General features: G+C 45.2%; 1 protein-coding gene across 3 annotated transcripts in view; it reads right to left on the reverse strand.

Annotated features, from left to right (window-relative positions):
- LOC147727877 (tyrosine-protein phosphatase non-receptor type 9-like) overlaps positions 1 to 16,432 on the reverse strand; it is a 1,887,882-nt gene that overhangs the window by 1,291,638 nt on the left and 579,812 nt on the right. For all 3 annotated transcript variants that reach the window (XM_086961826.1, XM_086961825.1, XM_086961827.1), the window contains one exon: positions 4,625 to 4,749. In XM_086961826.1, the coding sequence (XP_086817952.1) occupies positions 4,625 to 4,749 (125 nt within the window). The remainder of the gene's footprint in view (positions 1 to 4,624; positions 4,750 to 16,432) is intronic.

The raw sequence follows: 16,432 nt of genomic DNA on the forward strand, positions 1-16,432 counted from the left end.
CTTCACTGCGGCAATGAGTTCCCCCTTAGCAGCCCGACATTTGGAGGAATACCACTTGTCTCTTGCCTTAGAAGCACCTTTCACTACAACCCTCGCACTGGTTTGGGGAATGATAAACAGTTCACTTAATGCCGCAATAGTTTCTGTGAATGTCGTTAAAACAGCTGGACTGGAGATGCCTAAGGCGTCGAGACGCGTCCCCACCGCTGTCATTATGGTCCCAGCTTGTGCCATCCTTTCCTCATCCGCTGCTGCTTTAGCCCACTTTAGACGCCTGCCACAGTTTGAGGGTACAAAATCATGGGATGTTTTCCACAAGTGGGCAGACTTGGCTGGGTTCCTAACATGCCAAGGCGGAATGAGGGTTAAGGATAGAGGATTGTGGTCACTATCACAAGACACTATGACTTCCATGTCTTGATGAAATGACCAAAGATTGTAATTCAACATGATATAGAGGTATGTCCCGTTCTGTTGTAAGTGTGCGCACCAATAGAGTCCGATTTGGATCGTCCATTAGCTGGTCTCAGGTCGTGTTCCATACAGAGTGCATTGATGTCTATTGCACTCTGCGTCCATTTTTTAATCGGATCTAGGGTCAGGGTGGGGATACCTCTCCTTGTATCCTAATCCCAAGTATCCAGAATGTCCTCCCTAGCCAGTGGCTCAAAGCAGCAGTTGAAGTCACCTGCGAGGAGCACATAGGAGTGGATACTGCAAGCGACTAGTTCACTATTTAGTCCTGTAGAGGATAGCGATGATGCCCCTCCCCTGGCCCCCCTTAGTTAGAGATTAAAGACTTCTAGCTTTCTTCCCCCTTGGCTGCTTATAGTTATCCTCTGAAGGTCAGGAGATTGAGTGGTCTTTTGGCTTACACTTAGACCTAGTGCAATGCTAACCCATATTAGAAGGCCGCCAGATGGGCGACCTTTGCATCCATGTTGTTGGGAAGCTGGAACAAAGTAGGTTGTGAATCCTACTCTGTGCCTGGGTTCAAGGCACCAAGTTTCTTGCAAGAGGCAGATGTTATAAGGGTCCAAAAAAGCGTTCCATTCTGGGATGTCGAAGTTGCGGGCAAGCCCTGCCACATTCCAGCTTAGAATCTTTAACAGAGGTTCGCCTTGGGTAATCCGCCTTGATGGATTGATAGCTACAACCGAGTTAGGCGCAAGAACTGCCACCACTGCAGCCGCTCTGTTTAACCTTTGCGGTGGCTCAGTCTGCTGTTGGTTGGGAGCCCTTGTTACACCGGTCTGCTTCCCAACTTTTGGAACATTCTGAATGGGTGACAAGGGAATCATAGGAGGTGAGTCCAGCAATTGCACTACGTCTTGAGATTCTGGGGTGCTTAAGGTGTTTAATCCCCCCTCTATAGGTAGAGCATGTAGCATTTCTTCTGGGACTGGGGGGCTAGCGACAGTGGGTTCAATCAACAAGGAAAAAGAATCTATGATCCCTAGGGCCGGGGGTGAAGAGGCTTTTATCGCTGCTTCAAAGGTAGGTTGCCTTGGAAGTCAGTCTACCTCCTCGAGACCACCAAACCTATTCGAGGTTGGGAGGCCATTCCAGTATATAGAGAGATCTTGGTGATTGTTAGGGTGGCTCCTCCATGTGTGATGGGGTACCAGAGACCAGTCATCTTCCCTGGTGTGTCTGGGGCGTGGTGGATAAAAGAAGGACACTGGCCTAGGTATGACAAGAGAACCTTCACCAGTGGGCCAAGAGCAAATATGGTGTGCCGTATGGGGGTCCTCGAAGGTCACCACTATACAGTCCCCGGGACTAGTTTTCCTTGTGGGGCCCACCCAGGGGACTCGACGTACCATCAGAACTCTGCTTCTCCGACCATTGGGAATTGGCCGATTCACATTGAGCCAATGCATTATCTTGTTCTTCAGAGACCAGTGGTTCTCGTATTGACCATTTCCGATCTGGGGGACGCCCGTCAATACAACCACATAATCGTTGGCCTCAGGAGGAAGATCAATATAGCCCCCTCTAAAATTATTCTTACCAGGAGGGCCCTGGGTCAGTTGGTAAGGAGCTTCACTGGGAGGAGGTCTACGAGAAGGACCTGCATTAGAATTTACTGATGGTTGAGGAATGGGACGCTTGGGAGCCTTAGGTTTGGGAGCGGTGGTAATTTGATCCACACCCACTGTCCGTGGTTTGGGAACTGGGCGTACAGAAGCTGGTATTGGAGGGGGAAGTTGTGGGGCTTGTGATATTGGGACTTGTAGTATTGGGTCATCTACAGCAAGGCCCTGATTTTCTAGACTTCTCAAGCCAAGAGTGGCTAAGGCAATAATGCTCTTTTCCATCTCTAGCAAGTTATTTTCAATACGTGAGAGTCGGAGATCAAGGGGAGAAAGAAGTTTCTTAAGAGTTTCCCAAACTAGACCTATGAATTCCCCATCCTTCCCTTCCAGACCCTCAACATGTAAGCCCTCATCCTCTGCAGTTGTGGTAGTAAAGGCAGAGGCTGTCCCCTCTTTGGCTCCCTCTCGTTGTGGCTGTTCCCTAGGGGTACACCCTCCTATTACATTGGGTACCGGAACAGTGGCCAATTTCAGCTGTTGTGCTACCGCAATTTTAGCCTTCTTACGAGAGTAAGCAGACCGGGAGTTGCGTTTCCTTTTGGGTTGTTTGCCATTAGTATTATTGCACTTAGGTGTGATTGAAATTACCGGGGCGGGGGAATTAGAACTAACATCCTGCTTGGGAGTTGCCACGGATAGGTTCAGTTCACCTGTCTGAGGTAAGGGCCCATGGACTGGGGAAAGGGGGGGTGGTGTCGGGGTCTGATGAACTTCTACCTGCGTGACTACACAATGGGAAATGGCAGGGCGCTCCGGGGTGACCACAGTAGCTATGTGGCCCAGAGAGGATTTTTTAGAAAGTGCAATGACCTGGGACAATCTTCTGGCGGCAACCAATTCCAGGGAGACACGAGTCTGGAGTTTGGAAATTTCTTGGTCTATGGCTAGATTGGTACGAGTAATGAAGTCATCCATGGGGCCATTAATTGGTGGGCCGCCCTTAACGGCCTTACTTCGAGTTAACCTGGTGCACATGACTTAACAACAACAACCAAGACGAACCACCTAACCTGGCGCTACGATAAGAAGAGTAGAATGTTTTGCCTATTAAACCCCAGTAGATCAAATAACGGCAAATAGGCGAAAGAGGGTGGGCCAGTCCAGTCCTCGAACGGCAAGATGCAGGTTCCTCCCCTCAGCACGGGGCACAATCCAGCGACGGCAGGCAAAGATACTCAATCCTCTGGGCAGCAACAGTGAGCAGCAAGGTGAAGTAATATGAAAACGGGTGGGAATAAAGCTTGGGTGAAACAAAGTAAATGGGCGGGAACATAAGACAATGCTCTTAAGAAAAGTAATAAACTTAGTATGGTGTGACGATCATCCCCTTGGCTTGTCCAATCAGAATTCACAATTTTCACAAGTTGAAACAATTGGGGTGGAACATGCCACCAATGAAGTATAATTTAGATAGTTAACTAAATGAAGTAGCCTAATCGCTGCCAGAACGCTGAGAGATAGAGATGCTGTACGATTGCTGATCAATTTATTAGAAAGCAGACTTAGAATTTTACAAATAAATTTAGGAACAAGATTTGCGGAAGAGGACCGAGGAGGCAAGGGTACTAGGAACGAGATTGCGGAAGACATCCGAGGAGGGAAACTAGTATCAAAGAGGGGTTTGACACTGGCGTTAAATCCAGAAGAGGTGGCCTGTCCTTTCCTAATCCTGTTCTGAACCTGTTACCTGTTATTTTCCGAGGGGCCCAAACTCTTGGCCAGAGGAGTCTGATCTTACACCATCCTAGGTAAATATAATCTGTGTCAATGTGCCTTTTTTCTCTGTCCTCTTTTTCCTGAGGTACTCGTCATTAAATTAATAGTCTAATTTAGGTAACTGAATCTTACCTCTTCATAATGATGGAGTTAACACTGTAATTTGTATTCGATTCACTAAAATATTTCAGATAAAACTTTAAAATTGAAACTGAGTCTGTGGTTATTCAATGAATAAACAGGTAAATGTTTAAATGTCATTAATTACCAACTCTAATTCAACTAAAATAGATCCATGAGTAAGGAAGGGCGTAGAAATTAAATAGGTTCAATGCACTAGGCAGCAACATATAGAAAAGCCCTAAAATTGATCTCCAGCGAGGTTTCATCAATCGGATATTGTAAGTAAGAGTGGTATATGGGCCCGAATGTGTGTATTTTAGTGAAACCTGTCCGCAGGTTGGTGTCTCGCTGGATCAAAAGCACCTTGGATATGTACTTCACCATATACACCTTGATTAGCACTGATGGTAGACTAGACCCCAGATGCTGCGCAAAACTATAAATCGCATATTCACAACCAAATGCAACTGATTTTAGAGCAAAAAGGAAAAAAGATTTTACATTTCACAGAAATGCAACATGCTAAATATTAAAACCAGTTTGTCGTCGGACTATCACAATAAATGTTAACATTTGCATGTAAATTATAAAGGCCAATCAAACTGCTCAGTATAGCTCTTAGTTGAAAGCAACAAGAAGTTTCACAACATCAAGATATGTCTATTAAATAAAAAAGTGATTTCTACCTTTCTATAGCTTTATCAAGTTGATAGATAATTGCTTGCAGTACTGCTTTATGTGTGGTAATATCCGAACGATGGAGCCTAGCTGTGAATAAAGCTACGGCTGCTCCGTTGGCATCTCTCCCAGGCTGAAATGTAAAAGCATTACAATTTACTCAATGATTCTGATGATTAGTCAATGTACTGAAAAAGTTATTTACCTTTGGCAACGCTCTTTCTAGTGGATACTCTATCAAAGGCATATTCCTCACCTTGTGAATATTCCTCCAGGTGTCAAACTGGATCCATAAATTCAAAAATCAGTATTTCTAAACACCAGTAGACTGGAGTCATGTGACTCTGCACTGATGTCATTCCTCCCCCAAAGGGATGAGTGGGCAGCATATAAGCGTCACCCAGGCACGCAGACGACAGTTGCTTTCAAAGGCCTCCCTGCAATACTAAGAAGCAGAGCAAAGCAACAAATTGGTGTAACCAGTGTGCAGATCTTTGGTTTGGGACCTTTTCAACTTAAAAAGAGGTGGGACTACAATGATTGCAGAAGGGAAATAAGACAGAGCTGCACGTTGTCGTTGATGGCCTGAGCGATTTCTCTAGGCACCATGCCCATGGCTACAAAAGGGGTGAAACGTGTGCTGTGTTGGTGGCAGGGTCTGGCGCTGGCACTATTGAAATATCCTGACGTATCCCAAGAGGAGCAAATTGCTTGTGATAGTGACTGGCAGGAGCAGACAAATTCAAGAAATGACTATGTCCCACAATGTGTAGGAGTAACGATCCAGAAGACATCTGGCATTCATGTAACATTGGGCAAGGGTGCCAGAAAAGATCATGCGATTGCAAAAGGCCTTCATGAGTTTGGATTTGCAGTCAGGAGGGGGTGTTGGAAAAGCAGTAGTTTACTTTGCTGGAGGACGCCTATCCCACCAAACTCTCCGGCGTTGGTTGCTGAGTTAATAAGTCAGGGTCCCCTGTTGCTGTCTGCAGCAACCTTCTTACTGTCTGGGGCAGAGTACAGAGTTTTGCTCAACTGCCCCAAAGGATATCTGGAAGGGCTTTCTTAAATGGCAGGAGGTTCAGAAAGTGCCTGGCCAGTCCGAGAACCTCAGTGAGGAAGTGAGGAGGCTGGTCTTTACTCACATGGTAGAGACATGCAGGTCAAGGCCCTCCGCAGCCCTTCATATGACCACGGTAAAGGAAGCATTCCCATTTGTGCCGGGACCAGGGAGAAATTAAAGTTTAGCGTCTGGGGAGTGTCTAGACTACTGACATGCTGCAGTTCTTGATAACACTTTCCCTCAACAAACTGTGGGACAAACTCGCACCTTCATGTTAGTTGCCATTGTTGTCTAAATAAGCACCAAAGAGCAGGTGTAATGTATTGGCTCTGCTATGTAGTGATGCAATGTGTCTGAGTCAGAAATGTGTTTATTGGCTGCACACCACTGGGATCAGAGCATTGATTCCACTAAGTTTGAGACAAGAGCAGCTTGGAGTCTGAAACCAATAGGAGTAGTGGATCCTTTTCCAGCATCTGTACCATGGCGTTGTCAAAGGAACTGCAGTAGGAAGTGAAGCAAAGTCAGCACAGGAGACGGTGCTGATCCTGAAGCAAGTTCAAAAGATACAGAGATCTCCAAGGGCAGGGAGGGGGCAGAGGCCTGTCACTTACATTTATTTGCACCAGTCCCTACAATGTTTAAAACCTGCCATTTGCAGAGGGGTCATATTAAAATATTTCCCTTACACACTGGTAAAAGAAAATGTTTTGGTGAGAAGAGTAAAGCTCCAGATATGCATCTGACAGTGAAGAAAGCAAGTAACGTTAGCGTGCATAGGTGGAACAACATCAGTGTGAAGCCGCAATACAACGCCTACAGGTACACAGGAGTACTGCTTTTGAGTTTCCAAATCCAGTCTGATGCCTAGGTAAATATTCACAAGGTGAGAAATCGGCTGACAAATGTACTGATCAGAAATTGACACTTTAAAGCAAGTTGCATTGCAAACCTTGCAATTCACACCAGCTATTCTTAACTACAATGGCATCTGAAATACTTCAATGTCCTGTTTTAGATTTAGAAGCTGTATTTGGAAAGCGGGCGGAGGCTCAAGGTACATCTATCCCCATACCAACAATTTTGACATCAGCAAAGGTAATCGGAACCTAAGGACGATGCTGTGTGAGCTAGAATCGAAATTTGCCATGAGAAAGGATCTCGTCAGTGGAGATTAATGTCAAGACCATAGGTGTGCATTATCTGCATCATCTTCATTTCAGTTTCTTAAAAACAGGCAATAACAAGGCTTTGCATACAGAGCTTGGCTAAACCCAACAAAATGTCCACAACTCTAGAACTCCCCTTTATTGCTACTCGTTTAACAGATAGGTAGTTCTGAATTGATTCCTCTATTTTCTTCATATTTATTTCATTTTTTGCTAGACTTTAAGCTTTTTTGTGCCTGCACCTTAACTTTGTTTCATGCCATCTTATGTGGTTAATTATAGGAAATGTTTTATGGGGGTTTTCCTTTATGTTTCGACATTGATTTGTTTGGGTATTAATTTGACTCAGGGGTTTCGTAAATATAGCATTATCCCTACAGGTAACTCTGAGACAGGGTATTCCAGTGTCCATTTAATACAACTGACAACTTCAAATGAAAAGCCTTGTAGTCTATGCAGGTAGTCCAGCGGTGTCAGTGTATTTTGACTGTAGTTTGCTGGGATCCTACTGATCAAGACCACAGCAGCATTTGCACTCTCTCCACCAAAATGGGTTTGGTAAGTTCTTTTGTACCTCCAAAACTGGCTACTGTCCTGGACAAAGGACATGGGAGTAACCTCCCTCCCTGTCCAAGCCCTTCCCTAGGAGGGTCCCCTGAGTCATTCCAACCCTTAGAAACTGGTCACAAACAGCTTAGCACCAGGCAAAAAGTGGGGGTAACCATTCAGAAGGATCCTACCTTCCTACAAACATGTAGTATTCATACCCTAACACATATTTCAGTATTGGTGGTATGATCTCATATACGGGGGGCCTTAGGGAGGTCCACTGAACTCCTGGTTACAGACTTTTAGAGTCTGCTAGCAAACTAGTGCTGCTGCTGAGCACAGACACGATTCTGCCCTCCTGCTGCTGAACAGAGATTGAGCAGAGGATGGTAGAACAATAGGTTTCGTGTAACAAGGAGATGTGCTCACCTCCCAGAGAGGCCTTTGTGTATTGGGATGGGGTGGTGGAGCTTTGCAGCCCCACCAGACTGTATTGAAGAGCACATTTTGTGTCCTCCTTGCATACTCCATTTGGAGCAAGTTCAGGAACGTTTGGTTCCCACTCTGGTGCAAAACTGTACAAAGGAGAGGGGAGTATCCTCCCTTCTGTCCAGGCCCTTGTCTGGTAGGGACCCCCAAGTCATTACAGCCCTTTTCCTGGGGTATTTAAGGGCTCATTGCAAACACAACAAGATGATGGACAGGCTACTGAAACTTTTCAAACCCCCCCTCCCCGTCACAGATCTAGGTTTAATCCATCGTTCTTTTGCTCACTATGCCATCCGAGTTTGGACCCAGCCATATGCAAATCAGTCTGGAACCTGTTCCTCATGGGAACACTCCAGCCCGAACTGCAAGGCCAGGTCCTCCCTGGACAGGAAACAAGCATCCTGGGACCAGTTTCGGGCTTATTACCCCTAATCAGCCAGACTAGGTTGAATCCAGTGGCACAGTGAGGAAGGTAACCACATCTGGGCATACCCTTTGCCACTTATGGCGAACATAGCAAATACAACAAGAGGATGGACGAGGTGCTGAAATTTTTCAACCACTCGCCCCCAGTCACAGATCTGTGGATTTCAGCACTCCGACCAATGTGTTAGTGATACTGTTGGGTAATAAATAGACTTATTTTTACAAACACTGCGAGGTTCTTTTTTATTTAGTCTACACTGTTGATTAAATGTGGTAAAACGAACTCCTTTACACTCCTTCAAGATAAGTCTGAAGGCTGCTCTCCCACAGCTACCACTTTGAAAGCTGTCTATGGTTATCAAAGACCACTAAAATTACCGTAAGTGTTGCCTAGATTAGTGCAAGGTGCAGTACTCTTTTGAGTGTACAACACATACTAAGCGAGCCTCCTACATTGATCATATGTCAATCTGTCCGCTTCTGACAGTCTAAAGTCTTGTTTACAATAACTAAAGGATTTTACTGTTCCCATGTAAAACATTTCCTTTAAAGTTCAATTTTCATGGTCTTTTCATCCGTTAAAGGTTGGTGCCTTCAAAGGTGCCCTAAAGTCCGGGTTACCTTGAACTGATGCATAAGAAAATAGGGATGTCCTCAATTCTATGCAGAAGTCTAAGGAATCCCATGTTGTGCTTAAGTGCTTGTAACTGTAAAACTAGACGTTTTTGGGTCTAGCTCCTTGGCAAAACCACAGGAGATAACACAGTGTTGTTACACACTACTACTCTATCCATGTGGCACATTGTTTGCCTGTTGCCAATCTGTCCATAATTATAAAAGATATCAAAAAAATGGAGAGTGGTCCTCCTCACCAAAGGGACAGGACACAGAAATGACACTAAGTCAAAGTAACTTCCCTTTGGGATTCACTTATTCGCATACCAGTATACACAGTTAACACTCACTCTTCACACCAGTACAAGCCATATCAATCACCAAGGAACAGTATATAAATGTTTTATTAACTGAATAAATGCCCAATGAAGATAGTAACAAATGTATAAAAATTAATTCAGTTTAAGGCCTAGAATCACAAATTAATATTCAAATAAAAACAACAATCACATGTTTTTTGTTATACGGTTCAATAAACAAATCAATTTCTCACAGTTGACAAATTAAATCAGCATTAACACTTAAAAAGCATATTATATGCATCCACACATATAAAATAACAACTCATACAATTTATAACAACATGATTAAGACAATTTAATAAAACATGACCAAGAGCAACGCATTTCGGTAGTAGTTTCAGGTCCAAACCACCTTCTTCAGGCTTGCATAAAAATAGTGTCCTGAAATCTTAACATCGAAGCTAACCACACATGAATTAGATAGCAAAGGGGCTTTCACCTCTATCACCTCCTCTGTTTGGGTCTCAAAGCACAATCTATTTATAGGAATTGCATCCACGCGCTGAAGACACGCCAAAGACTAGCCCGTCTGTGCCCGTCCGGGCCAGGACGGGGCACGAGGCAGAGGGCCATGTTTCGGTAACTCATAAAAAGCTGGTAAGATCCTCTAGTCAGCTTAAAGCACTACGCCCGACCACCAATGCTATGTGCAACACACTCGATCTTCACCAGACAGGAGCCACTTCCTGTCCAAACTGCAACCTTACCCTCACTATTTCCCAACCTCACCCAGACCCTAGGAGAAGACATAGGAAACGCAAACAGCACCGAAGTGTTAAGGTGCAAGATTTCCTGTTCTACAGTACTAACTGCCGCTCGCTACCTGAACACAAACTAGACATCTTTAATCTGTTATTAGAAGACAAACCCAGCGTCCTCTTCCTGACTGAAACGTGGCTACACGAAAGTGCTGGCCCGGACGTAGCTACCGCCCTCCCCGCCAACTATGCAATCATTAGAAAAGATAGAACAGACCAAATTGGAGATGGAATTGCAATCATCTTCAATAGAGAGCTGAAGGGCAGTTTAGACCCAGTTGACATCCCAGATTGTGAAGCCGCCTTTTTTAAAATATCCCTGAACCCCAATTTTACGCTGTCCGCCTGTTAATATACCGGCCCACCGGAAACTCTACCCAATGGGCGTCAAATCTAGCCAATCACATCACTCCTTTTTATATAGCTTCTAAAAACTTCTCATTAATTGGAGACCTCAACCTGCACCTCGACGACCCGTTCATCCCCACATGCTCAAACTTGCTTGATGATCTGACAGCTCTAAATTTGACCTTACTAAATTCTGGACCCACGCACAAAGCGGGCCACTTGCTTGACCCTATCATTACCAATATCAATGATTTAAAATGGCATGACACCACCCCTATTTGCTGGTCAGACCACCACTTAATAAAATTTAGCCTTAAGCTACCTACCGTCACCTCTGTGCAGCCAGCTTTCCCAGCTACTTCCAGGAAAAACTGGAAAATAATTGACATGGAAAAACTAAACATAGCACTCCGCGAAACCCCCCCCCAAAAAGGTCAAAACATGGAAAGTTTAGCAGAAGCTACCCAACAGTGGCTTAGTGACGCCGCTGACTACTGCCTTCCAACCCCTCACACCAAGGGTAATAACAGCCACCGTCACCCAGCCCCATGGTACAACGACTCTCTGAAAATTGAGAAATCGAAATGCAAGGCACTTGAGCGCCAGTGGCGGAAAGACTACGCTTCTGACAAAAAAGAGAAATACCACAACGCCAGGAACTTATATCATACTGCTTGCACGAAAGCGCGAGCCTTGTATGTTTCAAACACCATTATGGAAGCAACAAATTGACCCAAAACTCTGTTTAACAAGGTCAAGGAACTTACGGGCGCGCAAACCACAGCCACTGCTCCCCCACTTAACCCCTTCCATGCTCATGACGGAACGGTTCCGTCATGAACGTCGGTTGACCTGTGCTTATGACGGAACCGTTCCGTCATGGTTCCATAGACCCAATGGAACGTTCAGCACAGCGCAAGAATTTGCGCCGTGCTGAAGGGGTTAACGTACAACAATGTCAAGATTTGGACAGTTTCTTTACGGACAAAATTGACAAGCTAATTAGGGACATAAACAGCAACAATAATGATCCCTCCCCGCAGGCTGACACGGACCATGCCCCCACTGTCGAGAATACCCTGGATTTTTGGCCTCCCATCACGGTCAACACGCTGAAGACCATCTTTAAGACCATTAAATCCAGCTCCCCTCGTGACCCAATTCCCATTAAAGTACTTAAACAACTGGATGACCCCCCCCCCCTGGAAGTTATTGTCGACACGCTAAACTCTTCTTTGGAACTTTCCACAGTTCCGGCCCTCTGGAAACACGCCATGATAACCCCACTGCTAAAAAAGCCCACAGCAAATCCGGAAATATTAGCAAATTACAGACCTATATCCCTGCTTCCTGTCTTTTCAAAACTACTAGAGAGACACGTACACTCGGTCTTATCCCATTTTTCCGAAAGTAATTCCCTCCTTCATCCATCTCAGTCGGGTTTTCGTGCTGGATTCTCGACAGAAACCACTCTACTGGGAGTCACCGAAAACATCCGGAAACTCCTTGATGATGGTCAAACGGTCGCGCTCGTTCTTTAAGACTTGAGCGCGGCCTTCGACACCATATCCCATGAAAAACTCATTATGACGTTAAAAATGAATGGTATCCGTGGTAGGGCACTCGAATGGATCAGGTCCTTGCTGACACAACAGACGTTCCAAATTACATCCTCCTCGGCATGTTCCGAAATGTTCAAAGCCTCACACGGAGTACCCCAGGGATCCATCCTAAGTCCCCTGTTTTTTAACCTGTATCTCAGACCCCTGGCTGACCTAGCGGATAAATCAGGACTCACGCTCATGACTTACGCCAATGACTCTCAGATTATCTTCTCCTTATCTGAATCTAGTCCCTCATCCCCGTCTCTCCTCAAACTAGGCCTTCAAAACATTTTCAGCTGGATGACCAGAAACCAACTAAAGCAAAATGGAGAAAAAACTTTGATACTTCTTCTAGGGAAACAAAGTGATCTTTGGAACCCCTCCCACTGGCCTAACCAGATGGGAAATTTCCCTACCCCAGCCACCCAAGTACATAATCTAGGAGTCATCATTCATAGCTCCCTCTCCAGGAAACAACAGGCCAGCAAAGTTGTCGGCCTATGCTTTACTATCATTAAATGGCTGAGGAAAATCCTTTGGATGCTGCCCACCTCCACCCAAAAAACCGTAGTCAATGCCCTCATTACATCGCGGCTTGACTACGGAAACATACTATACCTTGGCTCCAACAAAGCTGTAGTTCGGCGGCTGCAGCTTGTCCAAAACTCAGCTGTTAGACTACTGTGCAGAATTCCCAAAACTTCCAGAGTCTCGAGCTACCGTCGTGAGCTGCATTGGCTCAGGGTAGAAAACAGAATTAGATTTAAAGCCCTGAACTACATGTTCAGAATCAAAGCAGGTACTGCACCCAAATACCTTCTAGCACTTGCCCATCCCTACACTCCCAAACGCACCTTCGGTCACAATCAGCTTCCAACTTCTGTGTACCAAGGTACAAACTTGCAAGAATGGGAGGCAGATCCTTTGCACACTTACGACCATCCCTTTGGAATGCACTTCCTCCTTACATTTGCAAAGAGGAAAACCATGCCAGGTTCAGAAAGAACATCAAAACCTGGTTGTTTGAACAATAATAACTTGAACGACCTGAAATCCCCTGCTACCTTTATGCTGTGTCTCGGCGCTGGGAAACCCTTTTTGGGTAGCTGTTGCGCCTTACAAGTTTAAAAAATAAATAAAAATAAAAAAATAAATAGTTTATTTCCCTGACTTTTATATGACTGCTTCTGACATGAATGGTGTAGCTCTCAGGTCCTAAGTAAAAGTGTTGAAAAGTCCTGTAATAGGCTCATTTAATATCTCCTCATATATTTGATAAACAATCGCTGATAACCCATCTGGGCACCGTAACTTCCCCAATTTAGTTGCATTACATCCTCTGGTTTGACAGGCTTATCTAATCTATTGTAAATGTTGACAATGGACTGGACCAAAAAAACTTACCTTAATCAGCATGAGTCTCCTTTCCCCTGCAACATAGTACCTGATGAAATCTCCTAAAAGTTTATACTTTCTCTTGCTTGTCACCTTCTGTCTTCCATTGAAAATGATATACCTCTAGTAAGTGTGACTTTGTTTGTATGGAAATACAAAACAAATTGAGGGTTGAAGTCAAAGGAGCACGAATATATAGTCAGGGCATATAGTCTGGGCTGGTTTGATACAAAATGCACAAAAGCTAATACTAAATTAAAGCTTGCCCTACATAGACCAGAAAGGGATAGAGATGAAATAAGGGAATGTAACGAGGGAGTACAATCAGGTCCTAAAAAAATGCAAAAGAAATTCTGTAGGCTACACTGTAATTCGCCTCCCTAAAAAAAGATAGTGCAGCTTTCTGGCACGTGGTTAATGCTCCCTTTTTTTCTATAGATTGTAATAAACCAAAGATAGAGGTCGCCATAGATGAAAGGCAAAGGGTGGATTTTTTTTTTTTTTAAGTTTCCAATCAACAACCAGGCGAGGTTACTATGAATTCTTATTGTAGTGAACAGGACACTATCGCCCATAAAAAACCTCCCATTGATCTTTTCTTCACTGTTGAAGAAGTCATTCGCGCAAATAATGCAATTAAGGCCGGTAAGGCGTGCCAATTGACTTCTCTAAATCAAATTTGACCCTTTGGGTCCCATTACTGACATACATTTTCCACGCTTGTTGCTCGACTGGATTCATTAAGACCTGGTCAGAGTCAATAATAGTACCTATATTCAAGAAGGGCGACCAGCACAATCCATCTTGCTATCGACCAATTTCCTTGTTAGATTCTTTGGTAAAGGTAGCCGGGCGGATCGTCTTAAATTGGCTCAAAGACAGGGCAGAAGACAAAAACATTCTGTCAGGTGTACAATTTTGGTTTTAGACAGGGGCTGGGTACTATAGAGCAAGGCCTTTATCTTAACATCTTGATAGGGAAATATATGCAGGCCAAAAAAAGTAGACTCTATCTAGCATTTGCCGACCTTACAGCCGTATTTGACTGTGTCGTTCATGGCAAACTTTGGGGGGTTTTAACAGATACGGGCTGGACCCCCTCATTGATCCAGTTTTTTAGGCATCTGTATATTTAAGCCACAGCAAGGGTGCCAATGGAACAAGGAGGGAATGCACTGCACCGTTTAGCGTGGAAAGGGGGATTAGACAGGGTTGTGTCCTGGCACCATTTTTATTTACATTGTATACGAATGGCTTGGAAGTAGCAAGGATAGAGAAGACCTTATGATATACTGCAAATAAATAAGCGCCCTACAGCCACACTTTTGTACGCGGACAATGCAGTGCTTATTGCCAGTGCAACTGGGTCTTCAAAAGGCATTTTTCTCAACTTGTACCGCGTACATGGACAATTTCGGTCTGAGACTCAATGCTTCAAAAACGTACATTATGAAGTGTGGGAAGGGTAGTTCTAACTGTAGGAGTTTGTTTATTGGCGACAGTAAAGTGGAAGTAACCAAGACTTTCCCATATCTAGGAATCTTGTTTGACTACAAGGGGACGTGGTTTCAGGCAGTTAACCCTTTCGATGCTGATGACGAGCTCAGCTCGTCATCACCCACGGGTGTCGTGTGCTGATGACGAGCTGAGCTCGTCATGGTGCCACTAAAATGGCAATTTCCAGCACAGGGGGGGGAAAACGCCCAGCAGCCATGTGGTTAAAAGCAGGAGCTTACTGTTTGTGAAATCTACGGCAGCTCTGGCCAACTTCTGCAAAGAAGCTGGGCAGAATGCCACCAGCTATCCTCCTGCAAATGTTTCAAATGCAAAAAGAACAATTGATGGACAGAATGCAGAACAATGTCATACATTCACCCCAGTACAGAGATCTGGGCCTAAATCCATTGTTTTTTTGCTCACCATGACATTCCAGTTTGGACCCAGCCATTTGCAAATCAGTCTTGACCCTGCAACCAATGGGAACAGTCCAGCCCGAACTGCCAGGCCAGGTCCTCCCTGGACTGGAGACAAGCATCCTAGGACCAGTTTCGGGCTTTCAGCCCTCATCAGCCAGGATAGCTTGACTCCAGTGGCATGGAGAGCACGGGACTCACGTCTCAGCATACCCGTCCCACTCGGGGTGACAAATGCCAAAAGAACAATTGATGGACAGAATGCAGAACAATGTCATACAATCACCCCAGTAGAGAGATCTGGGTCTAAATCCATCATTTTTTTGCTCACCATGCCATTCGAGTTTGGACCCAGCCACATGCAAATCAGTTTTGACCCTGCACCCAATGGGAACTGTCCAGCCCGAACTGCCAGGCCAGGTCCTCCCTGGACTGGAGACAAGCATCCTAGGACCGGTTTCGGGCTTTCAGCCCTCATCAGCCAGGATAGCTTGACTCCAGGGGCATGGAGAGCACGGGACTCACGTATGAGCATACCCGTCCCACTCGGGGTGACATATGCAAAAAGAACAATTGATGGACAGAATGCAGAATAATGTCATACATTCACCTCAGTACAGAGATCTGGGCCTAAATCCATAGTTTGTTTGCTCACCATGCCACTCCAGTTTGGACCCAGCCATATGGAAATCAGTATTGACCCTGCACCCAATAGGAATAGTCCAGCCCGAACTGCCAGGCCAGGTCCTCCCTGGACTGGAGACAAGCATCCTAGGACCGGTTTCGGGCTTTCAGCCCTCATCAGCCAGGATAGCTTGACTCCAGGGGCATGGAGAGCACGGGACTCACGTCTGAGCATACCCGTCCCACTCGGGGTGACAAATGCAAAAAGAACAATTGATGGACAGAATGCAGAACAATGTCATACATTCACCTCAGTACAGAGATCGGGGCCTAAATCCATAGTTTGTTTGCTCACCATGCCACTCCAGTTTGGACCCAGCCATATGCAAATCAGTCTTGACCCTGCACCCAATGGGAACTGTCCAGCCCGAACTGCCAGGCCAGGTCCTCCCTGGACTGGAGACAAGCATCCTAGGACCGGTTTCGGGTTTTCAGCCCTCA

Source organism: Lissotriton vulgaris, chromosome 3_1 (genome assembly GCF_964263255.1).
Source record: "Lissotriton vulgaris chromosome 3_1, aLisVul1.2, whole genome shotgun sequence".
In the NCBI taxonomy this organism is placed as follows: Eukaryota; Metazoa; Chordata; class Amphibia; order Caudata; family Salamandridae; genus Lissotriton; species Lissotriton vulgaris.